This window comes from Lupinus angustifolius, chromosome LG16, assembly GCF_001865875.1.
Source record: "Lupinus angustifolius cultivar Tanjil chromosome LG16, LupAngTanjil_v1.0, whole genome shotgun sequence".
NCBI classification, from domain to species: Eukaryota; Viridiplantae; Streptophyta; class Magnoliopsida; order Fabales; family Fabaceae; genus Lupinus; species Lupinus angustifolius.
This window is the reverse complement of record NC_032024.1, coordinates 3,464,485-3,490,135: the sequence shown is the minus strand read 5'-3', so window position 1 is coordinate 3,490,135 and position 25,651 is coordinate 3,464,485. Positions and strand designations below refer to the sequence as shown.

Below are 25,651 nucleotides of genomic sequence, written 5' to 3'. Positions count from 1 at the left end.
TTTTGTATTGAAAACTTTTTTATATTTAGTAGTAGGGGTATTTGTTAGAGAATATGTGGGGCGATTTAGAATATGGGTGGACTATCACATTATAGTTTTTTTAATAATGGAGTAACATAATGATAATCCCAGCAATTATTTCAAACAATGATTAATCGAATAGAACCATTTAATAAAGAAATCATGATTTAGACTTTTAGTACAGAAAAATGTTACTCTATCTGCAGATGCCATCTGGTGCAACTTTATCCTGATTTACAATTATTATTTCAAATGAGATCTGTCACTGTCTTTAGTAAAACTCCAGAAATGGTAGTGCATTGAGAGATAAGGTTCGCTTTAGATGCCACAGTTTATTCTTCATGTGCTTATAAAAATGGGTCACTTCATGGGACCACTCAGTTTGGCAAAGTAACTTGGTGGTTGGCATAAGTATAGAGATCACATATTCTCAATGATGTTATCCGGATCAATCAGACTGTCTTCTTTTTGTTTTTTCTTTTATTTGTATGTCAATATGTAATATGCGTGAGACATGAAATGAGACCCCGCTAGAAACAGAGATCTTTTTTGTTAGACATAAAGTCTATCAAAGCAAAACTAGATTTAAATGCAGGAAATTGGTAATTGGAAGTTTTGAAGGCTATTGAATCCCTTGCCAAGAAACCATTTCTCTACTATATACAAGGAGTATTACAACAATTTTTGTCTCAAATAAACAATAAATATGCTAACAATTTAGGCAAAAATAGGCCAGTGCACTACATTAAGAAGCTTGTTCTCAAGCTCGTTTTGTGCACTTGGCTAAGGCATTTCACAATCACTTATTATCTCTAACAAAAAACAGCACTTCTATACACATAATCTATTACTAGATATATTTTTCTAGTAGTTGGTATACAATCTTTCATCACAGTTTTTTTTCATCCTTCACCATTCATATGACATGAATTGAACCAACCATGTGGGGATTAATCATATATATATGAGTATAACTATACCCCAAAGCCATCTGAAGTAAATGCAGCTGTTAAGTGTCCAATTCTGAGACCTGTAGTACTAGTCACATAATCATCCCTGCAATAGTGTGCTTTCACAGGTCTTGTTTCGAATCCAATAGACCTTGTTGGAAACAAAGACTGAGGAGATAAATGTGATGTTTTGGTTGCAACAGCATTAGTTGTTCGCTTGTATGAACTAAACCACTTGGCTTGCATGTATCCATTTCTCCTCCATGGAGGGATATGCAGGTCCTTTCTTTTCATGGAACCCTTAATTTCAGTGCACATCACCCTCACAACACTCTTCAGCTCTTCTACTTTACCAACAAATATTAAAGGGAAAACATCTAGCAAGGAAGTATATTGATTTGTTGCACGAGCTATTGTGAACTCTGCAGCAAGGGAAACTTCAACTATGTAGCGTTTTCCTGAAAGATTAACATCTATGTATTCATAGTCACCGGCTGTTATTCTTTCATTTTTCTCCCATTTAGATTTGCAAAGTCCTGTGAAAGGAAGGGATAAAAGTTCCATTAATACAAGTTCATAATTGGTTAATTGATTTAAATGAATAGTATAATTAATCAAGAATATAATGGGGTAAATATTTCATCCAATGGTGTTTCTCAATCATGATTCATAAGAACAAGTCATATTTCACCCACTAAAAAAGAACTCACCTTAGAGATAAGGTTGTAAATATCATACGCAAATCACCTAATTCAATTTCAATATGCTTTTTGGAAAAGAATATTCCACATAAGGTTCCTATTTGTCACACTGATTTTGTTTTGTGGGGATATGGTTCCATTAAACAAATTAGAACCTAACATGTATATCAGGAATAACCCTTTCCCCCTCCCCTCAAACTATCTAGGTCACTCTTAGCCATAGTGGTAGTCATAGTCTACTAATCAATCAAATCAAAAGATCATGATATCAGGAACCAGAATCATTTTATTCTTGACACCCATCTTCAAATCAACTTTATTTTTTCAATATATCTAGAATTGAGTTCACTTTAGGTAACATCTCTCAATATCTAACACATTCATTCTAATTTTATCTACAAAATACAACAATATCTAAACTCAAGCACATGAAATTTCCAAAATAGAGTGAATCAAATTATAGAGTTCATTTAAGCTTGCAGCAAAAAAATAAATCACAGCTGCATAATAATTCGGTGACAGATAAAAAAACTATGGACAATTTATGCTTATTACACATTATATTTTATTCTCTCTTTCACCTCTATAGATGACATAATGAAACATATAGAGATTCAAAAAATGATAGAAGTTCAATTACAAATACAATTAAATGATAAAAATTGCATGATAGTGTTTGTGTAATGTTACTTACCAGCATCAAAACCCTTTTCCCGCAACTGAGTCATCAATCGACGTTTGAATCCAGGCATTGAAAAGTCTCCAACAATTCCACATGCAACTTCAACCTCTCTTCTTATATTTTCTTTCACTTTCCTTTCACCTTCATCGTCATCACTCCCAGCAAATAAACCCTCCAACATTTCCTTCTTCTCAGAATCAGTCTCAACCTCTTCATCATCATCATCACAACCTTTTTTGTGATCCTCATTATGATGACTCTTCTTTTCTCCTTCTTCATTGTTCTTCTCCATGAATGACTTCACCAGATCAGACAAATCCGTTGAACTCTCCGGCGAGTGCTCGCTCCCGCTGCTCTCGCACAACCTCACTCGTGCCACGTCAGCATCAAACGCCGCCGCCACCCTGTTAAACCTCACCGGAACCCTTGACATCATATATATATATATATATATATCTTAGAAAAGTGCACCCTTTTTCTTTTTTTTCTTTTTCTCTCTTTAGCCTTCACTTTAATAAAATATTATGCTGAAATTACTATATGTGATTGAAATGAAAGAAAGAGAGAAGAGGAAGATGGAGTGAGAATGGTTGAAGAGAACGAAATGGAGTTATATTTATAACACTAGTTCATGTTGAATACATGTTGGACTTGTGAGAACGGTGGAGGTTTTTTAGATTTTAATTGCATCGGATGAATGTAGCCTAAAATTTAGACTCTATATATAATGAACCAAGCCTTAAAATGCGTCCAGGTTCGGTCTGTCGAATGTGGATAGAAGAATTTAGAAGGAAAAAACAACATTCATTCAGTATTTTTATCATTGAAGTAGTTTTAGGCAGCTATTCAAATAGCTAATCTCACATTTCACATTAGGTAAAAGATTTAAATGGATTAATTATTAAGAAAAAAATGTATCTATTTATACTATTTAAATTTTATATATTGTGGTTGTATTATTTATATTTAATTATCATTGATTCTTAAAAAATGAATGGTAGATGATATAAAATATAAATTTTTACATTAATAATACTTTTATATTATAATTTGAGATTTAATTTGTAATTAATTTATAGAATTAAAAAATTGAAAATATAAATATTTAGAGTAAATTACACTGATACCACTGAACTTTAGTGAAATTACACAAATCACCCATCATTTTTCTACACCTACATAACCTCATTTGTTTTTATACTTTCATTACACTAATATTAATGCATGAGAAATAAGTGTAATCTTCTAAACAAAAAATATGATAAATGCAATTAAGTTAAACAATACATGATATATTGTTAAGATAAGTCCAAATAATATACAAATCAATGTATCTTTATTATTTTTTATTACAAAATGCATCAACGATCGTAAAGAGATATTGTTTAAATCGCTCTTATACTTTATTGTAACGAACCATAAATAATAAAGAGATATTGACTCATATATTATTTGGATTTGTATCCACAATATATCATGTTTGGTTAACTTAATTGCATTTATCACATTTTTATTTAAAATATTATATTAATTTCTCATGCAGAGGTGGTCAGTGTAATAAAAGTATAAAAATTATGTGTTTATGTAAGTGTAAAAAAGTGAGAGGTGATTTATGTAATTTCGCTAAAACCCAAGAGGTATCGGTGTAATTTACTTAAATATTTATTAGAGTAAAAGTAGAAAATCTTTTTGTTAAGCCTTCAAAACTTAAAAGAACACAAATTTTTTTGAATAGAAAAACAAATCCTAAAACTTGAAGGTTTGACTGGCCTTTTGTAACAGAAACAAACATGTACCTTTTACCAACAATGAATTATAACTATAATTTTTATTTTTTAGAATTACTTTTTTTTTCTAAATATTGTTTTGAGTTGTTTTACATAAATCATTAAATTATTTGTTTTGAAAAAAAATATTATTGTTTTTATATTATGCACTTTTCAATTGTCCTCTGCATTTTATTTTGCTATTATATTTCTCTTTTCATGATAATAAAAGTAAAGTTATAATCGGGGGAAAATACAATTAATGTCGTCTTAAACTTTCATTATAATAGTAAAAAATGATTGTAAAACAAGGAAGGGGCTGTTTTCTTTTTTCTGAAACCAATGAGGTGGGAGAGGAGAAAAATATTAAATTGCAATAAATTAAATAGGGACCAGAGAATTCTCAACCATCAAATAACAACGAGACATTAATCTAATGATGTTAAATCTTATTAGATATCTAAGCTTTAGAGTTCGATTCCTGATAGTAATATTTGTTGGGATGGACAATCATAAATTCTAAAAGTGATTAGTTATTTATCTAAAAAGGTAAAGAGATACCATTTGTAATACCAAAATAATAGTAATAATGAATGCATGAATTTGTTGTTACTAACAAATTAAAGGGTAAAAACTAAATAAATAATTTTGGTCTTTCATCTTATATTTAATAAAATATACTGTCAATTTAATTTTATATGTTTCTAATGTTATTCAATTTCATTCTTCTGTATTAACTGTTTATCTACATTTTTCTTCCCTCCTTGCACACCAACTCCTCTATCCCCTTCATTCTTCTCATATTCATCATCATTCAAGAACTTAAATTGAAATCAAATTATATACAACTATTGTTTTCAGGTAGAAAATGTAGATTCTGATGGAAAAGAAATCTCCAACAAATTTTGCATTTGCCATAAAAATCTATCATTGTTATGATAAAATTGATAAATATTAGAAATATAAAGGTTAATTGACGTTTTGTTTTATTACAGGGCCACATTAAAATCTAAAATAAGGTTAAAAAATTAGGATATTTTGACCAAAGTAGAATACAAACAACATTGTAAATGTCAGTTTGCTTTTAAGAGATGTTTTCTATTCATGTTTTCATTTTTTTTTAAACTATTTTATTTCCACGTTTTCATTTCTTTAAAATATGTTTGTTATTATTATTTTCATTTTTAAAACTATTCACTTTAAATTTCACATATGAGGATAATTACTCTTGCAAATAATCCAATTCTAAATTCTAATCACTAAAATAATCAAACTACAAATTTTATAGGATATCTTCATATTTTATAATTGTGTTTTTTTCAACAGATTTTATGTAAACAATACATTGAACACCTTTAATTGTTAGACTTAATAATTAGCTATCACAAAGATGTGAAGAAGGTTATAAAGATCATCATGCACTTGCAAGTGCTTTCCATTAAGAATGGCCAAGAAAAATTGTTATGTTTAGAGAGAAGTGAATAAATTCTATTACAAAGATGTATGATGATGTGAATGAGTGAGACATTTATTGATTGATTTTGATATTTTTATATATTGGTGGACTGCAATTAAAAATATATTCCACCAATTCATGTTTAAGGTTATGCACATAATTTTAAAAATTATTAAAAGACACAAAAATTTGATATCATTTAATTAAAATAACCAAATTTAATACACATTAAAAAATGAATTAAAAAATAAAGAAATAGACATGAAAAAGATGAGTAATAAATATGGGTTTTGTTGGAATAAATATATATTGATGATAAAAAAAAAATCAAAACTTTTGGAATAATCTAAAAAATTAAATATCAAAAGATATGGAAGTAACAATAACCATTTCAGTATAAAAAGATGTGGAAGTAATGGAGTAACAAAAATGATAACAATTTTAAAATTTTCAGTATCATGTTGGAAATAATATTTTTTTCATTTTTAGAATTTATGGAAATGGAATTCATATTTTCTAAAATATGAAATGAAAACAACAATATAAATATATTTTCACCATTCTTTTTTATTTCATTAAAAATAAAAAATAAAAAATAGTCGAAATAAACACACCTAAATCTGTAGAATCCAACTTTTTGTTTCAAATGGGTTCTGCTTAAATATACACTACCAAATTTTGTTTTTCCATTGAAAATTTAGTTGTTTATCCCTGAAGGTGGAAAAAATTATAATTAATTTGATATGTTTTGGTATAAGTGATATTGTTAGGGTAGAATGGTGAAATTAATAAAAATATATAAAGATAAAATATTAAATTGACACCTTATTTTATTAGATGTACACATCAAAACTTACAAATAAATTAAAAGACTAAAATGATATTTTAGCGGAATAGAATACAAACCACAACCTAAATTTGCAGAATCCAACATTGGCATTTTACTTTCAAAAACTGGATATGCTGAAATATACACTCTACCAAAGTAGTATGCATATTTACTGTCCTACAAGTTGCATTATTAGATGTGTCATCAGTTATAATTAGTCAGAAAAATAATTCATTATTAGATTCAATTTAAATATATTTTTTAATCAATCACAAACTAATGATATATGGAATCATACAACTTGTGTGAAACATAGTTGTGTTCCTACATTGTAGACAAATTGGTGAAAAATAACTTTTTTGCTTTTGTAGCCTTTTGTGCTTCCAGGGATATAGGATCTTCATGTACCATAACTGATAGTTCATTGAGAAACTCTGCACTTTTATCCGACAGAGGACCATGTCCCATTAGTTTACTAGAGAATTGTGCTCCTTAGATTTATTAGCCTTATGTACATTTCAGTGTTTGTTTCGGTGTTAATGGTTATGCAGATATTGTAATAAATTATCAGTTTATGTAGAATAGTTTAATTAAAATATTCTCAGTTTATGTTGGAATTTGGGGAATGGAGAACTATGGAATAAAAAGGTAAGTAATAAATAAAAGTATATTGAAAAATAAATTATAAAAAATCTAAAAAAAAATGGAAAAGTTAAAATATTAAAATATATGAAATAATGTATTATTTGGAAAAAGATATTGACAATAATATGTATCCATTGTCAAAAAAAAATATAGTCAGATTATTATTCACTATTTATTTATATCATTAATATTTAATAGTCAAGAGTAAATTATACTGATACTCTTGAGCTTTAGCGAAATTATCCAAACTACCCGTTATTTTTTTACACCTATACAAACCCCTAATTTTTATACTTTCATACACTAATCACCCCTACACAAAAAACAAGGGTAATCTTTTAAACAAAAATGTGATAAATGCAATTAAGTTACCAAAACATGGTATATTGTAGAGACAAATCCAAATAATATGAGTCAATACATCTTTATTATTTTTGGTTCATTATGATAAAGTATAAGAACGATTTAAACAATATCTCTTTAGAATTGTTGGTGCACTTTATAACAAAAAATAATGAAGATGCATTTATTTGCATATTATTTGGATTTGTCTAAAAAATATATCATATTTGGTTTAACTTAATTGCATTATCATATTTTTAGTTTAAAATATCACACTCATTTATCATGTAGTGGTAGTTAATATAATAAAATTCTCAAAACTATGAGGGTTTGTACAGGTGTAGAAAACTATGGGGTATTTTTAGAATTAAATATTTTAAGAAACTTCTTCCTATATTTCCATACCTGAGAGTCCTTGAGAGGATTCCAATTCTGCACATATGGTGTGGGCTCCATGGTGTTTCAGGTGAAACTAACATTTGTAAGCAGTTTGCTGAAGATTTAACTGGATCTTCTCTTATCAATTGAGTTGGTTGATATTTATTTATGTTATCAAACAATTAAGTAATAATATATAATATTTTTATTGATTTATATAATATTTATTCTCCTACTATATTACTTTTCTAAGTAGATATTAATTTTGTCAATTACCTACATGAAATTAATAAATTGTTAAATATGAGTACAAATAGATAAATAAATAGTAGAGAAAAATCTTCAATGTACAAGCAAAATTAAATGCAAGTAATGATGAAATAAGAATTTACTTGAACATCAAATTTATGTATAATAGGAAACAAACTGGACCAATAAGATATTGATCAAGTTATGTAATATTTTGCTAGATCCTAAAAAAGATTAAAAGATTAAGAATTTGATCTTGAGAACAATATTTATTGGAAGAGATGACCACAAATCACAAAAAGATGAACTCTTACCCATAGAGTGAGATATATTCTTGGTAATATAAAAAATATGAAATAAACTGCATTCATTACAAAAGGATTACACAAAATTAAATTTAAGTGTAATATATATGCATTGTAAGCCTAAAAATTTATGAGTCAATATATCATCCATAATTCATTTATATTGCTTTGTAAAGTTCAGTGAAAATAAAAAATAAATGATATAAGAGAGATTAGCATTATATAAACTATTACCATAATAATGCATACATTTCTCTTTCTTACATTTTCCTTGTTTTTTTAATTTCAATGAAACTCATTAAAGTGCATGCATTCTTTGGTAAATTTACCATATAAATGTACTTTAGACTTCGACTTTGGGTTTTTGATTTTTTTTACTTTGAGGACGCGTGGCTTTAAGCCACTTTGTATTTTAAAATCTGTTTTTAAACTAATGAAGGAAATCACAAAATGAGGAACAATTCCAATTCCAGGGTGTTAAGACTTTTAGGGGTGAACATGGAATATGATTATGGGTTACTGTACCATACGTCCCATAAATGTAAACTATATCTTACAAGTTGATATATTTTATATTAACATTATTATTTGAAGTCTTTTAAGATTGATTTTTAATTTTTTTTGTTTCATGAATGATTAAGAAACAATTTTTATTTATTAGCAATTGCACATTATTTTGTGCCTGACTTTAAAATTTATATCAAAGCCTTATACATTACTTTGTACAATTTTATACATTATTTTTTTTAATCAAATTTGTATCAAGAAGAAGAGAAAACCTTCATGCGTTCTAATTAATCATATTCGATTCGAGTACAATGTGGATTTTTTCAACATGTATCAATCAGTGTATGTGCATGTGACCTGTTTTGAAGCTAGATTCATGATTTGGGGCTTAAAGGTAAATTTGAAATAAACAACTCACTCTAGCTTTTGCATTTAGTAGATAAAATTTAAATATTGGTCATTTCACTTCAAACTAAATTTTAATTGAAATCAAATTTGCAAAATCAATTTTAATCATCACCGTGATATCACAACATCACATCTAGATGAATTCTTAAAGTCATATAAATCACTCACAACACAAACTAAACGTATTTTATTGTGTTATATTACTACTCTCATCTCTAAGGCTTTTAGAATATCATATTGTCATAGAGGATACTTATGTGATGGTCAATAACTTGAGTGTAATATTTATACACTATTAATATAAAAATTTATAGATAGTTAATACATTATCTACTATTTATTCATATTACTTTTCTAAAAAGTTAATAATAATTAAATATAAATGATATCAGAATCCCAATCATTATGGTACAACTATTAGATCGTTCATACACCAATATATTTGAGAACAAGTAAATAGGGACACATATTAATGAAAACATGTGAACATAGAGGTTTTTCCTAACTAGGGTGGGCGGGTAAATCCACATTTTTTTCTAATTGGCATTGCAAAATGATGTTTTTTTTGCTTAAAAATGAAAAAAATGCATATATCAATACAATGAAACACAAACATAAGAGAGAAAAGACAATGTTCATATAGAACTAAAATCCATTACAATACCTTTTATTGTCGCGTTATCTTTATGTTGCTGTCGTTATGAGGTAAAATTCGATTCATAAAGACACAAACCTATTATAATGCCTATTACTTTTATCGTTTTATCTAATTGTTACTAAATATATAATTGTTTATATGTCAGTGTGAGATTGATTTAACTAATCCAAATGAATAGTGAATGATTTATTGATTATATATAAATTTTTATATTGACAATACATAAATATTATACTCAAATTATTTTACTTCCATGCTAGAAATAGAAGCAACTTAAGGCTTTGGCCTAACATTGTTATAACTATATTTTGTTTTTTTTTTGTACATTAATTATATTTTGTTTAACCAGTATGCAATTTAGTTAGTAAAAGGTATTTAAATCATTATATCAATATCTTACTACTTTGACTAGTTTGATGATTTATATATGTTAATAATTTTAGTGTTTATTCCTAATCAAAAGTCGAAACGAATCTAAAAAACATTTATCTCTTAGAAGTAATTGGGCCAAGTCGGCTACATATAAAATTTAGAACCCAACTTAGTGTTTCTAATGGGCCGAATGGGTCTTCAGGTTGAGTTTTTATTTTACTTTAGAACAAAGCCGCAAAATCTAATATATATCAAATTAAAGAGAATAAAATCCATTTTCATACTAGAAGATAAGTTATTCCATCTCATCATTATAACTATGACACATTTCCTTTTTTTTTAGGATTTAAAAGTATTTATTTTAGAAAATAGTTAAGTAAAACACATGACATAATTGTAATGAATGGACGAGATAACTTATATACTCATATGAGATAATTTATTCTTCAAACTAAATACGACATAAAATGATTTTTTTAGGTTTTCAGACAACTTGTAATTTTCATTCAATCAATAAACTACTTAAGTCATCTTAGAATAAAAAAGAGTAAATTGCACAAACCTGAATTTTATTGAAATTACATAAATTATCTCTTAGTTTTTTGCTCACACATAAATTACACATAATTTATATACATACAGTTAACACTCGTGCAATCGTAATAGTTATAATTTTTTAAACAAAAAATATGTGATCAGGGTAATTAAGTTAGATAAAATATGATATAATGTATAAATAATTTCAAATGGTATAAGAATCAATTTCTCTTAATAATTTTTGGTTCGTAACAAAATAATATAAGAATAATTTAAACAATATCTTTTTAAAAGTATTGATATGTTTTGTAACCAACCAAAAATAAAGAAGAGTCATTCAATCTTATCCTATTTATATTTGTCTTCATAATTTAATATATTTTGTCTTCATAAACAAGGGTGATTTATATAGATACAAAAAATATAATTTATGTAATTTTATTAAAACTCAAAGAGTGTGGATATAATTTAGTCAATAAAAAATAAAGGAGCTTCTACCTTGTAAAAAAATGTAGCTTATATGTTTGAAAGCTAGTTTTAAGAAAATTAGTTGAAATGATTTTTCAAAAATCATAATAGCTATCAGTAATTTACCAATCATTTTTTACCATTGAGAATTTCAATAAAGTATATTAATTGCCCCCCACTAAAGTACATATTAATCCTTCACCTCCTAGGGGATAAAAGCTTACATTAATCTTGCATCGGATTGTTTTTACAAAAGTTGAGTCGACAAAACATAATATCATGAATTCATCGTATGCATGAACATGCATAGAAAATGGCTAGTTTAAATTTATGGAAAAGAAATACTAAAATACATGATCGAACAAATTGATAAATTGTATATATATTTATTCACTTCGACTAATAATTATAAATTAATTAATAAATAACTAAACAACTAATAAATGGATATTGTATATTATTTTCAGTTATTTAACAAATTTTAGTTAATTCCAAGCTACTTATAAGATTTTGGCTACATAGTTTATATTGATCATATAATGTTTCATTAAATCACTACTTAAATGGAAAAAATAATATTATGATACGTGTCACCTTTAAAATTGAAATTCAATTTTTAAAAATTTATTATCTTTGACCATTTACATTGATTCAATTATTTAAAGATGTTTTAAATTGAATTTTTTTGTCGATCTTTATAATATCTTTTTTATTATTTATGATATACGAATATTTAAGTTGAAATTATTTGTAGTTATATTTTATTTTATTTTATTTTAATTTAATTTATATACTACATGAACTACTTGAAAAGTATCTCACTTAAATTCAAAAAGTCTCAATCGAAAACATGTATTTAATCTTGGTTGGCAACCCGGCCCATTCATATTTATTTTAAATTTGGTACTGTGTAACAATTGATTTGCAAATCAATTATATATCAATTTATGAGATACATAATTTTTATTATGATATAAAAGCATTTTTACCAGAATATTCTATTTTTCTGTAATATCTATACAATAAGAATATAAAGATTTATACATATTCAGTATATTTTTCTTCATTCATTTGAATTACTTTTATTTAAGAGTTAATAATAATTGAAAAGGTAAATATATGAATTAGGATATAATTTAACTTTATTCCTAAAAAACATTATTAAAATTTAAAAGAATCACCCATTAAATGCTTTTATTTATAAATTATTAAATAAATAAGAATTTTGGAGAAGTGTGAGGAAAAGATATTATGAGCCTCATACCTTACATAATATTATTTTTAGAGACAGAGCAACAGAACCCAACACAGCCACAATGAGATCTACGTAATTTTTCACAACCCTTTTTGTTGTTCTTCATTATTTTTCCCAAGTATGTTTTTTTCTTTGTTTTTACCTTCTTTTTATTGTTTTATGTATTTAGCATTTGGTTTTTTGTACCCCATGAACATTAAGCATGCGCTTCTTTTGTTTTTGGCATGAACTCAGATGGATATTGCGCATAATGTGAAAAAAATTGGTTTTTTGTCTGGCCCTTTTGTTCAATGGGAAGCAAACACGGTTCAGATTGGATTATATTTGAAAAGTTGGTAGAATTGAATGCAGTATATGATAAAGTTTGATTATTTATTACCAATTCTTTGATTTTTTTGATTTATTGATTTTAATCTCTCTGGATCTGGTTATTTCTATCCTGGGGTATAAGGAATCTGTTTATCTATGATATCATGTTTTTGAACACACATTGTTCAATTGTTTTTGTGTTGAATATTTTTGCATAGTATTGATGCAATGAAGTCACTGTTGTTGTGGTTAATAAAAATTAACTTCTATTTGATGTATGTATGTCAGGGTGTTCTAGAAATGCACAATTATTTCAATGTCATGTTTGTGTCTGGTGTGGAATTTTAACATTGTTGGTTGAATATGAATTTCATGCACACCTATTTTCCGGTTTCCATTGCAAGATTTTTTTTGGAGGTTTTCTATCTTGCATTTTTTCTACATTGCTATTCCAACACATCGTTAAATTGCACTCGGAACTAGAGTGGATTTGCAATGTTGTTGTTTTCATGAGTCACGTAACTGAAAATCGGGTCAGTTACGCGACTTCATGTTATGTTGATCAAGTACAGCTATGACACTTCCCTTATAATTAAAATGTCGATGTAAATGATCTATGAGTGCTGCTTGGCGGAATTGTGTTCTATCCTTATAAATTGGTTGCCACATGATTTGCAGGAATTTGTGAACTCTGCAGTGTTGGATACAGATAAACAAATCATTAGGCTGTAGAGGAGAATGGCAGAAACAATTTCTAGCTTCTGGGGTCCAGTGACATCATCTACAGAATGTTGCGAAAAAAATTATGCAAATTCGTCTTACATTGCGGAGTTTTATAACACAATATCCAACATTCCAACCATTATTTTGGCTTTCATTGGTCTTATAAATGCTTTAAGACAACGGTTTGAGAAAAGATTTAGTGTGCTGCATGTATCAAATATGACACTTGCCATTGGAAGCATATTGTATCATGCCACTCTGCAAAGAGTGTAAGTATTAATCTCGACCATATTTTGCAGTAACTTATATAAATTTATGATTGTTTGCTTTCATATTAATACCTAGTCAGTTTGAACTATAACTAAATGACTATTGTCTTTTAAAGAAATATTTGAATTATTTTTAAGATGTTTGCAAGGGATACATCATAATAGCCTCATGTTGGTTCACTTGTTTTACATATTTAGCAACAAAGCATTGCTTTCTCTGAACTCACGAATATCACATATATATTTATTCTATCTCACTGATGACATTACTTTATATAATGCAATTAAGGTATTTTGTGATACATGATTCAAGTCACTATGTTTGAATTAGGGGGTAATTTCCCCCCTTATGACTTGGAACTTACGTAGTTGTGTTATGTTGCTATTATGACTTATGGACTATGATATGTATGACCCTTATGACTTGAATTTGTGTTATTTCATATGATATTATTGATCATGAATCTTACAATTCATGAGAAGATACAATTCTGGGTTCAGAAAATAGGCCTAAAGATTCATGTACGATTCATGATACTAACTACAGTGGTTGGAACTTTGAAGATACTATACATTTTTATGGTTTAAATGAGTGTAATGTGGTGATAAATGGTCTTTAATGGAATGGACATCTGTAGTAATACTAATTTACTGATATGGGGCCCAGAGAATGGTATTTGTTATAAATGCATGGCTTCTCCTGTAGAATTAGTCTCCTTAAGTAACCATTTTCTTCTGTTAAAGTTGCTTTGTGTGTGTTCGTACCTGAATGCATAGTTTCATTATTAAGTTGTCAATGAATATCTGTTTGTTTTGAATGACTATTTATTCTTCAGTTTCATACTTTTAAATAGGCAACAGCAGAGTGATGAAACTCCTATGGTATGGGAGATGTTGCTATATGTGTACATCCTCCACTCTCCGGATTGGCATTACCGCAGTACAATGCCCATCTTCCTATTTTTATATGGAGCTGCTTTCGCTGTCATGCATTCAGTGTTCCATTTGGGTATCGGCTTCAAAGTGCATTATATCATTCTTTGTCTCCTCTGCACTCCAAGAATGTACAAGTATTACATTTATACTGAAGATGTGCTAGCCAAGCGGCTCGCAAAGCTATATGTAGCTACTCTTGTGTTAGGAAGTTTGTTTTGGTTAGGTGATCGTCTTTTCTGCAATGAGATATCCCGTTGGCCTATTAATCCACAGGGTCATGCTTTCTGGCATGTCTTCATGGGTTTCAAATCGTACTTTGCCAACACGTTCTTGATGTTTTGCCGTGCTCAGCAGCGTGACTGGTCTCCAAAAGTTGTTCTTTTAATGGGTATTTTGCCCTATGTGAAGATTGAGAAATCAAAAAGGCAGTAAAGTGAAAATCTAGAAGATGGAACTTTCTGTCATAATACATTTTGGAAAAGAGATGTTAGTAATCATGTTCTATTTATACTCAGTTTTTTTTTTTGTTTTTCTGGTTTAGATTGGCTTAAAAAGATGATCAATTATTTACATATTTTGTTATAGACTAGGATATGTACCATATTTATGCAGTTACATGGATGCTTTCTTAAGCCTTGACATTCACCAAAAGTTTTGCAGTACTGATTGTTGGATTCTCAATTGAATCACCTGACCTTTTACTTGTAACATCTTGTGTAACCCTTTCAAGGTTTTGTTATATTACTATTCTTTTTTCTGGAGCTCTTTCAAATTTCGTACTCAGTTTGATGTTGCTTTAGCTGATTAATTTACCTTCCAAAACTAAAGGTACCAAAAACTGCTTAATTTTGGAATGCAAAAACTGCTTTAACTCTTTCAATGCTTTTTCAAAGCATCATAACATAACATGTTACAAACTAATGTTGCTTTAATATGATGCTTTTTGAAAGCCAGTTAGGAATTATGTTCTATGCAACTTAAAATTAGTTTATATTGATTTGCAGCTGAGTAGTGAGTACTAGCCATATTATGCATCCCATCAAAAGCTTTGGTAAAGAACACTACCGAGCATAATGATTATATTTTTTTGGACATGTAAATAAGCTAGTATAGAAAACTATGGTCTACTTTTTGATGTAAGAGTGAACACAAGACATGTGAAATCATAGTAAGTACTGTGGTAGAAAGATCGCATCCTACAGTGTGTATGCTTAAAAGCTAGCTGCTTTACATCAAAATGTGATAGTAGAATAGGATTTTTTGCTTATTACAACAGAACATTGGTTAAAAGGTAGTTGAAAAATGTTGAACACTCCCCTAATAAAATTGAATACAGTACAGGCATTCAACTCTGCTATTGGCTATATGAATAAGCAATGGTTGTTCAAGCAAAGTCATAAGTAAATATTTGAGACTAAGCCAAAGAAATGGAGAACAAAATATTGGTGTTCAAGATACACTATACACATCATGACAGCTTCTTGAATCTTTGACCCATTTCACCAGGATAGAACACATGTACAAAGAACCTTTTTTCCACTTCTCCATGCCAAAGAAGAAAACACAATAGAAAGTGAGTAGAATACACCATGGCATGGATCTAAGACTGCCCCTGAATCCCCTGTTGCAACATTTCCCCAAGCCTCATATATAGAGCTTGTTGTTCATTGAATGACAGGTTCATCAATATCTGAGAAGACCGGTAGCACCATGAATAAAAAAGCATTTTTTAAAAATGTTAAATTAATAGAAATACAAAGTAAATTACACAATACCTGGTCTAAACTCATTTCATTTGAGAAACTTTGTGGCACAACAAATGACTGATGATATATATACGCGAATACAGCCATTACCATCTACAACAGGAAAAAAATGGTTAAATCTTGCTTGTAAATTTAAAGTAGGATACTGGGATAGTTTAAGCTTCCACTTTTAGCCAAAAAAACAAACTGAAAAGACCTAAGATACAAACATGAACTATACGGGCAGCACTTAAATTGTAAGAGAGGGGAGGAAGTTAGAGAGGGAGGGGGGGTACTTATTTGGCATCCACACTAACTAGACTGGATCACCAACAGACCCTTGTATATGTTTCTTTATCATTGAAGATCCTTTTTTCTGCGTGAGTTCATTGAAGATCCTTTGGATGTTTCTGAGTTCTGACTACAAACTTGGATTAAGTGAACATGAAATTTTCATTTTATCTCATTAACCATTATTTAATTTACATGATCATCTTTACTGGTGTGTAATTTTTTTTAAGGAGTTCTTTTTCTTCTTCTTTTGTTGGGGGTATAGGCGGAGATGTGGGAGAGAAACCATGATTTTAAATGTTGTTCATGAATGATGATATATACAACTCAGTAGTCAAATACTACCAATTTACAATAAATCTTTATACTGAAACAGCAGGATAGTGTACCTGGCAATCCATTCTGTCAGTAATTCCACCATGCCCTGGAATACTATCACCAAAATCCTGCACAAGTGAGAACAGGAAGCAAATCTGTTTATACCTTAGACCTAAATGAACAACTTAACTCATTTGCCTATAACACAAAACAGAAGTGCAGAGAGTGGGGAGAGAAACCTTTATTTTAAAAGCCCTTTTGAAACCACTTGCAAAGAAGCCTCCAAAAGGTGCAATAACTGAAGCAAACAAGCCAAGACATAAAACATGCCATTGAACTGGAAGGATTGATATCTCTTTCCAAGGAAACTGCTTAGGACAAGAGAGAATGCAATAGGTTATGATTTTCAGATATTTCCAGGAATCTGGATTGTCATCTCATGACAGTATGGTCATACTTTATAAGCTAAGCTGGAGTGTAGCAATCAAATTCTAGCCTTTAGTATTTAATGGCAAATGGAAATTATATCTTAGAAGAGAAGTTACAAAGAACGTTTCAAATTTAACCTTCTTAACATTCACGAAAAAATTGACTAGTCATTGACTTGAGCTGATTTGATTTAAGTCATTAACTGAGCTGATTTAAGCGATTGGCTGACCTAGCCATTTTAAATCCTCTGCCACTTTTGAGTCTGATTCTGTAAAGATCCAGTTGTAAGGTAGGAGTCCCACATGACTACATCAGAAGTATGGAATACCAGTGTGGGATTTATATGGCCTAGGGCTCTCCAACCACAAAGGCTAGCTTTTTTGGTATGATTCTTCCAAGGTTTGTATCAATTGGTATTAGGGCTTTCCACAATGTCTCGTAGCTGCAAACAAGATGCTTAAGTAATGGTCCCAGAACTGCAGCGTTCACGAAGGACTTGTCAAGCGCTACTGCAAAAATGGCCTGCTTGGGTGCCAGGGCTGCAGAGCCTAGTGAAATTAGGATACAACTGCAAGTTGTGGGACTTGAGTCCCACAATGGAAGTATGGGATTTCAGGGTGAGATCATATGATTTTGAGCTCTCAAACCACAATGGTAAATTTTGTCGTGTGATTCTTCCAAGGCTCGTATCAGATACAATTTCACATTCCACATGTTTCAGATTCTTTTGACTCAATGAACCGAACCAACTCGGTATTTGTTCGAAACTCGGTTCATGAACCAAATGAGCCGAACTTGAGCTCATTAAATAAATGAGCCGAACTTGAGCTCATTAAATAAATGAGCCGAACTTAAGTTGGATATAGTTTGACTCGTTAGGTTCATGAGCTGACTCGATATATATATATGTGACTCATGCATTATTTTTATATTTATTATTATTTTATATATATAAACAATGTTATATTTATATATAAAAACATTTTGGAGTATTCTTTAAAAAATTAATTAACTATTTAAGTTGTCTAAATGAACCAATTCGAATTGAACCGAACAGTTCGCGAACTTTAGTTGAGCCGAACTCGAGCTAAAAAAATAGCTTGTATCGAACTCGAGACGAGTTTCAAGCCAAACTCATCCTTATCGAGTTGAACCGAGCTGAACTCTGGTTCGACTCGGTTCCACTCGTTTCCATCAAAAGTTTTGAGTCTCTAAGCCTAATTTGAGGTTGCTTTTGCTACTTGAGGCTTCTTGAATGTGCAGGTGAATTTGGGGAAATTATTACTTATTTGTTGAATTTTGGACTAGTGCAACCTCATTGAATGGGCTCACCAAACTTGGTTATATATGTATGTGGGTTCAAGGGTTATAAATGTAGCTAAATGACAAGTGCTTACCCACTGAGGAAACCATCCTGTTAAGGAATATGAGTCTGGCTTAAACAGCTGACCAGGATCACAGTCAAGCCAACCAGTTGATAAATCCTGCATATTCCCACGGAGACATGAACATTAGTTACTTGGTTGTGTTTAATAATCACTTAGTAATGATATATACTAACCTTCCTTGGACATGTTAGCCATTGAGACCGACCCATGATGCTAGCAAGCTACAAAAGTAATTTGTACAATAATATTAACATATAATTCAGGAAGCATCAAATGCCAGAAATTACAAAAAAAATCAAATCTGATTAAGCTTTCCCACAGTTTATTTGGGTAGTCGCAGGCATTTAATAATGCTACAAAAATACAGGAATATAATATAAAGCATCATAAGTGAGTCTGCTTCAGTGAAAAGAGCTCCCCAAAAATAGGGTGGCCCAATCATAAGAGGTTGTTTCCAAGATTTAAACCCATAACCTGAGGGTCATAAGGCAAGCAAACTTATTGTTGTACCGAAACTCATGGTAAAATACCCCCACCCACTCCAACTATCACATCTTTTACTGGAACTGTACTGACCAGAAATGCAGAGATAATGGTGGTAACAGATGCCCCAATAAAGCCCTCCCAAGTTTTCTTTGGAGATAACTTGATCAAAGGGGTTCTTCCAAAGAAGAAACCAAAGAAATAAGCAGCAATGTCATTAATTACAATTAGTGATGCTGGAAGAAGAAACCTGCATGGTAAAAGAAAACGAAAGCACTAATATCAATTCAATTCTCAATACAAAGTGTCGTCTTGAAGCCACAAAATAGTGATGGTGACTGTGGGATGTTTTACTTGTGTCAAAGCAATGGCAACATATTAAAAAAGAAGACACTTCTATCAAAGATGCATGCATGCATACATATAAAAGCACTTAAAACCTGAGCAGTTCAAGATGATGCACTCTCATTGGTGTAATTAATAAACAATACAAATTTTAGTGAGGGAAAAGAATAAATACTACTCAAACCTTGAAAAAGGAGATGGGAAAAATAGTTGGGGAGTGAGTGAGTGTTAGGATGATATACTAAATAGAGACATTCTATGTAAACAACAGAGAAACAACAAATCAGTTTCCCAATAGGCAAGGCCAAGTGGCCAACTACATGGATCAAACAACATCATTGTGTTATATTGTATGTGTCTCCCAAATCTTTTCCACTAAAATCTTGTTTTGAAAGACCATGTAGGACTTAGCCAACAAGCCCACTGATTTATGCATGTCATGCTTAAATTCTTGGACAAAATATAATTATTTAACCATTCTATGAGGTGATCATTGTGGCACCAAAGATCAGTCAAATAGAATTAAAAAAATCTAGCCTAAAAAGTGTTCCATGTGGATAAGGAACAGTGCCATTAAATATGATATCATGCTAAAGAGGAACCTCAAAAGACGGCCAAAAATGTTTTTTTAGCAAAATTGTAAGATAATCATTATTTCCTTTAGTAGGTTATATTACCAGAAAATCCCTTCAAAAATGCTTGCCACAGCAAAGGAGGACTGCCCAAATACAACAATCAGAATCATATGTGTCCAAGCATACTGACCAAATTGGTACTTGTACATCTTCTTCTTTAATGTGAGAATGAACCACATAAATCCTGAGCCCAATCAATATAAAGGAAAAATAACCAAAGCATTAGTGAATCCTCACAAAAGTGAAAAATAGCCTGTAAATCAATCTTTAAAAAAATAGCATGAAATTTGTCAGGCATCTGGTATAGACATTGCACAAGCACAGGCAAATGAACATTAAAGAATAAATTTGATATGCATGTCACCTGCAATGTACAAGGAGTAGCAGATAACCATATGATACTTTATAAGACTGCTCACTAGCCGATATAAAACCATGTCTGAAGTAACTGTGTTAACCAGGCGTGGACTCAGAGTACGTCCATAAACAAATAACATTGCAGTGAAGAAAAAATGCCTGAAATAGTAAAAGTCAATGAGAAATAAAATATAGAACAAGTTATCAAAACATTAAAAACAAAGCAAGTTTCTGGCCATTCTATAACTAGCTAATCTTCAAAACAACAAATACACTGCTTTGAAGCAAGGATTTGTGATAGATACCATACCAATTTAATAGCCTAAATCCTGGCAGCTGTCTATCTTCATGAGCTCTCCTGAGTAGGTTGAAAAGTTCTTTTGCCATGAAGATTTGGATAACAACAACCATTGCTGTAATATAGAGGTGACCCATATAGATGATTAACACAAAGCCCCCAATCATCCAAATGGATGAATATGCACGAATTATCATGGACTTGTATTTGCTTTTGTCATTAACAAGTAACCGCGTTCCATTTGCTTTGCTATCTTCCGGAATAACCTGAGATAAAGACAAAGAAGTTATAAATATATCACCTTCAGATGGTACATATTATATAGACATTTTTTTCCAGAAAGATAATGCATCAATTTCATCCATGTAGACAACAGCATCAACAAGGAATCTAATAATAATGACAAAAAGGGTATTAACTTCAGATTATTTTTAAAAATAAAAAATTGACACAAATTCCAAAAAATTGTTTTCCCTGATTAGATATATTTGATAATGCATCATGTTTTCTTCAAATTTTAGGATATCACCCATAGTGTAGCTAGAATCAATTTCAACATGAAACACAACAATACAAAAAAAATTGAAAGTTATGCATGGAAAGATGGTTTACTGAGAAACTCAAACTTTAAACAATTAACCTCATTTGAGCGTTTACGGTGCCTAATCCGACCACCGGACGTTGGGGGGGCACTGGTACTAGTATCGTTATGCATGGCTCTTTAATCAGATTTCACCCAAATGGAAGACAATGCAGCACATGGGTAGCCTGAAGATAATCAAACACCTGCAAAACGAGTGATATAAAATATAATTCTCTGTATGTATGAAGCATAATTCAACACAACAATCACACAACCAAAACTGTAAGCCTTTCTGGCAAAAGGCCAGTCAAATTAAGTGAAGTGATATGGTACATCTGGAGGTAACTGAATCGACTTGATTGTTGAGCAGGCAAGGTAAATTAAGTGAACTTTTCAAATTAGTATTCTTCTCTTTTTCACTCAATCCAATAGAGATCTAGATCTTCACTATAGCCATAGCATCCATAGCATCCATAGCCACTTGCATTATATACTCATTCCAGCAAGTCATTTTCTCCTGCATCATCTTCTTCTACAAATGGACACCTACATGATTTTCACAATAGCCAAGGATCTCAATTATTTCCACCATTCAGCCATTACTAACTCTATCTATGTTACCTAAATTCGAACAACTATTTTATATTGTATGAAGTACGAATGTGATTTTCCTTTAGTCCAATTTTCTGAAAATGATCAGTCATCTGCTTTATCCACCACATATTTGACATTCTACTTCGTGAATTATAAAACAACCTAACATACAGCAAATATCATCTTTGTGTATATATCTAAGTAGTCAATCTTGGATCGTGGAGCGGTCGACGCCAAAAACGCTAAAACGAGTAGTGGGATGGCTGCTATTGGGACTTTTAGGGAAACAATATAAATAAGTTATATCTACACATATAAATGTTCAAAAATAAAAAATAAAAACACAATTGAAGACAGTCATGATTGATAATCAAAATACATTGTCGTTCACATTCAAATTCAATATGATTCAAATAAATTTAAGTTTAAAAGTAAGGAGTGGGTAATTAAAGGAAGGGTGAAGAAAGAAGCAAATAGAGAAGAATGCCTCTCAGTTGTAGAAAAAGAACCCAGAACAGACAACAAGGGAAGGAGTGAAAGAAGTGGAAAAAGAAGAGAGGAACATGTTCCAGTGAAGAAAACTAGAGAATAATATTTGAATAAATATTGCCTATGTAATTATGCAAAACGCACCACATAGAATAAGTAAACCCTATTTTTTTCCTTTAAGACAAAACACACCACGTCAGAATTTTAAAATGTAAGTAAATAGGGCACTGACTAGGATAAGTTGAAGAGTATGCTACCATTTTAGCTACATGTACAACAACAACAACCAAGTCTTAATTTCACTAGGTGGAGTCAGCAACTACATGTTTTTTTTTAATATGTTAAAAACTAGAATATGTAAACAGACTATCTGGCATGCGTTTTTCAAAAGATCATGAGCATTTACATGCAATATGCCATTGCATAGAATAGGGCCTGTTCGGGTGGCATAGATCTGACATGGAACAACAAGTCGCCACAAAAATAGGTCGTGATGCCCGCTACCCAAAACACAACCTGGCGAGCAAAAGCATAGTGGACAGCCTCCAATCCACTCCACGGAACCACTATAGCGCGAGTTAGCGCTAATATCAACTTAGGCCAATGGTTAAGGACCCGGAAAAGCAAATTCATTAACCATTCGCTAACAAAACCAAATAAAATCTCCCTACATATCATTTTCAATTTTCATTTTACAAATATAGTAACAATAATAAAGAGAGAAAAAGATGAGAAAATCAAACTTAAAGATCTATCTGCATGCCAAAGAAGGTAAACTACAACACGGAATACATGTAGAGAGGCTCATGTTTATCATTTTCTATTGGAATTGATGAATGTGTCTCTTAAATTCACAAACGGTCATGACCGTGGTAAATACAAAATCTAGAGGCACAATTGAAAAGAGTAAGAGAAGTTGTCGTATATTGGTATTACCCAGTGAAACTTCCTCATTGATTGTGCATAAATGCATTCATTACATGTTACAGATACATTAAGACTTTAAAAGATGCGATTTCAAATGCAAGGTTTCTATTTTTTTTATCTTTTAACTAATGCAAGACTATTTAAAATAAGAAGTTCCTAACTTTCAGGGATGTCACATTTTCAGAAACTATCAATGCTTAATGAGAAACTCCATATCCATTGTAAGTATTAGAAATTTGCAGCAAAAAATCATTCCTTCATTACTACTCCACAGTCCAGAAGCTTCAAACTTCCATAAAGTCCATATATCCCCATACCCTACACTATACATCACAACTCATCCCTTCACACAATCACACAAAAACCAAAGCACTAAAATATTTCCACAAATCTCACTCTCAACTATATTATACACCTTAACTACAAACTACAAATACATACAAGTAAAAGTTTCCCCTTATTTAAAATAAACATTAAAATAGAAAGCCTAAAAACACTTCGAGTAACGAATCTCAAATATGAAAGGACATTGCGGATGAAATAAAAACAGATTCAATATCAGAATTCAGAAACAGTTACCTCTACTTAAATCCAAAACAAAGGGGACAAAATAAATAGATGAAACCAAAGTAGAAAAAGTGCAAATGAAATCGAAAGTAAACAGTAGAGATATCTATCATAAGTGAGAGTGGGAAAGGTAAAATGAACGAAACCTGGTTTGGTTGTGATGATGCTGAGCGAAGAACACGTTGTGTGGGAAGAGAGAGAGAGTGAAATGGGAGAACACAAATGCGAAGAATAATAGAAGAGAAGAGAATAAAGGAGGTGAGGCCAAAACGGTGAAGCCTTTTTGTTAGTATAAAACTGAGATTCTTTGTTGGCAGAAAGAGAATCCTGGTTTAGTATTGCTCTTACTGCAGAAAGAGAATCTTTTCTAAGTGGGTCAAATTGTAAATCCAGGTTCTTGATGCTTCCCTTCTTTATCACGTCGAGATCATGAGGGCAAGTAGTGTAAATACGGGTTATCCGGGTGAATTTGGGTTAACTTAGTATAGGCTTCAAGCTAGATCTGACCGATCATTTGAAGTTACCGTAAAACTTTTTTTAATACACTTATCATGTCGAATTCAATGAAACTCATAAATTTCATGTCTTATGTTTAAATTAAAATAGACTTAAAATTTACTTATATAATTTTTAACATAATTCGTTTTTAAAAATCCGACTCTCATTTTCTAACCTAATATAAGTTATGAATTAACTTTAATATATAAACCTTGAAACTATCACATTAGTTTATAGTAGTATATACTTAAGTTTATAAGAAATATATGTCAAACTATTATAACATATGATCATTATTTTTTACATTTTGTAAAAAGATATTTTGTATGTTCATTATCAATATCATCTTTATGATACAAGTTAAATTTAGTTGTGTAAACTTCTCATTTTAAACAAACATGTTATCTTTTAGCTTTGTTGTAAATATTATTGTTATTTATTATATTTTTGTTGTAAATGTTAAATCTAATTAAATATGCAATTAAAAAAAGAAATATGAAATATATATGGTTTAACGTTTCTTATAATTTGATCTAATATATTATTTTGTTTTTATTCTTAAAAGGACATTCTACAAAATAGAGCGAATAATATATTAATTCACTTTACAACATTATTATAATTTATAAATTTAAGCTAAAATTATTTATTTTTTTGTTCAAAACTCACGATGCTAATATTTATTATCTATTTTTCATTATTAGTTTATAGTTTCATTATGTTGTCAAATAATCTTCACTTACGTCTTATTACCAAGTCAAAAGTCCAAAAATATTTAAAATGTCTGAATGTATCTGATTAGAACTCCGTTTCAATATAACTCTGTTTGACTTTGACTAAAAAGCTCTCATTCAATAAAAAAATTAATGTAATATAAATTTTTAAGTTTTTAGCCTCCATATTTTTTACATTCTAAGTAGGGCTATGAATTGTTGTTA

At 30.2% G+C, this 25,651-nt stretch overlaps 3 protein-coding genes across 7 annotated transcripts; 1 reads left to right on the top strand and 2 right to left on the bottom strand.

The window, feature by feature from the left end:
* On the bottom strand, window positions 961-2,999 carry LOC109329526. The gene is made up of 2 exons (XM_019563212.1): window positions 2,367-2,999; window positions 961-1,507 (listed from the first exon to the last, which is right to left on the bottom strand). The coding sequence occupies exons 1-2, from the start codon at window positions 2,788-2,790 to the stop codon at window positions 996-998; spliced, it is 936 nt and encodes a 311-aa protein (XP_019418757.1). The 5' UTR covers window positions 2,791-2,999; the 3' UTR covers window positions 961-995.
* Window positions 12,499-15,527, top strand: LOC109328887 (alkaline ceramidase 3-like). Of its 3 annotated transcripts, none has more exons than XM_019562522.1 (3): window positions 12,499-12,601; window positions 13,517-13,830; window positions 14,685-15,527. In XM_019562522.1, exons 2-3 carry the CDS (start codon window positions 13,577-13,579, stop codon window positions 15,196-15,198), a joined length of 768 nt encoding a protein of 255 aa, XP_019418067.1. In that variant the 5' UTR covers window positions 12,499-12,601; window positions 13,517-13,576; the 3' UTR covers window positions 15,199-15,527. The 3 variants fall into 3 exon arrangements, with proteins under 3 accessions (XP_019418067.1, XP_019418066.1, XP_019418068.1); XM_019562521.1 differs by having other exon boundaries at window positions 12,517-12,647; XM_019562523.1 differs by lacking the exon at window positions 12,499-12,601 and adding an exon at window positions 12,685-12,891.
* Window positions 16,316-24,480, bottom strand: LOC109330183 (phosphatidate cytidylyltransferase 1-like). Of its 3 annotated transcripts, none has more exons than XM_019564252.1 (13): window positions 24,362-24,461; window positions 21,972-22,184; window positions 21,696-21,841; window positions 21,068-21,321; window positions 20,765-20,916; window positions 20,443-20,584; window positions 19,514-19,670; window positions 19,111-19,158; window positions 18,947-19,033; window positions 17,360-17,488; window positions 17,192-17,248; window positions 16,542-16,625; window positions 16,316-16,456 (listed from the first exon to the last, which is right to left on the bottom strand). In XM_019564252.1, exons 3-13 carry the CDS (start codon window positions 21,768-21,770, stop codon window positions 16,367-16,369), a joined length of 1,275 nt encoding a protein of 424 aa, XP_019419797.1. In that variant the 5' UTR covers window positions 21,771-21,841; window positions 21,972-22,184; window positions 24,362-24,461; the 3' UTR covers window positions 16,316-16,366. The 3 variants fall into 3 exon arrangements, with proteins under 3 accessions (XP_019419797.1, XP_019419798.1, XP_019419799.1); XM_019564253.1 differs by lacking the exon at window positions 24,362-24,461 and adding an exon at window positions 24,228-24,243; XM_019564254.1 differs by lacking the exon at window positions 21,972-22,184 and having other exon boundaries at window positions 24,362-24,480.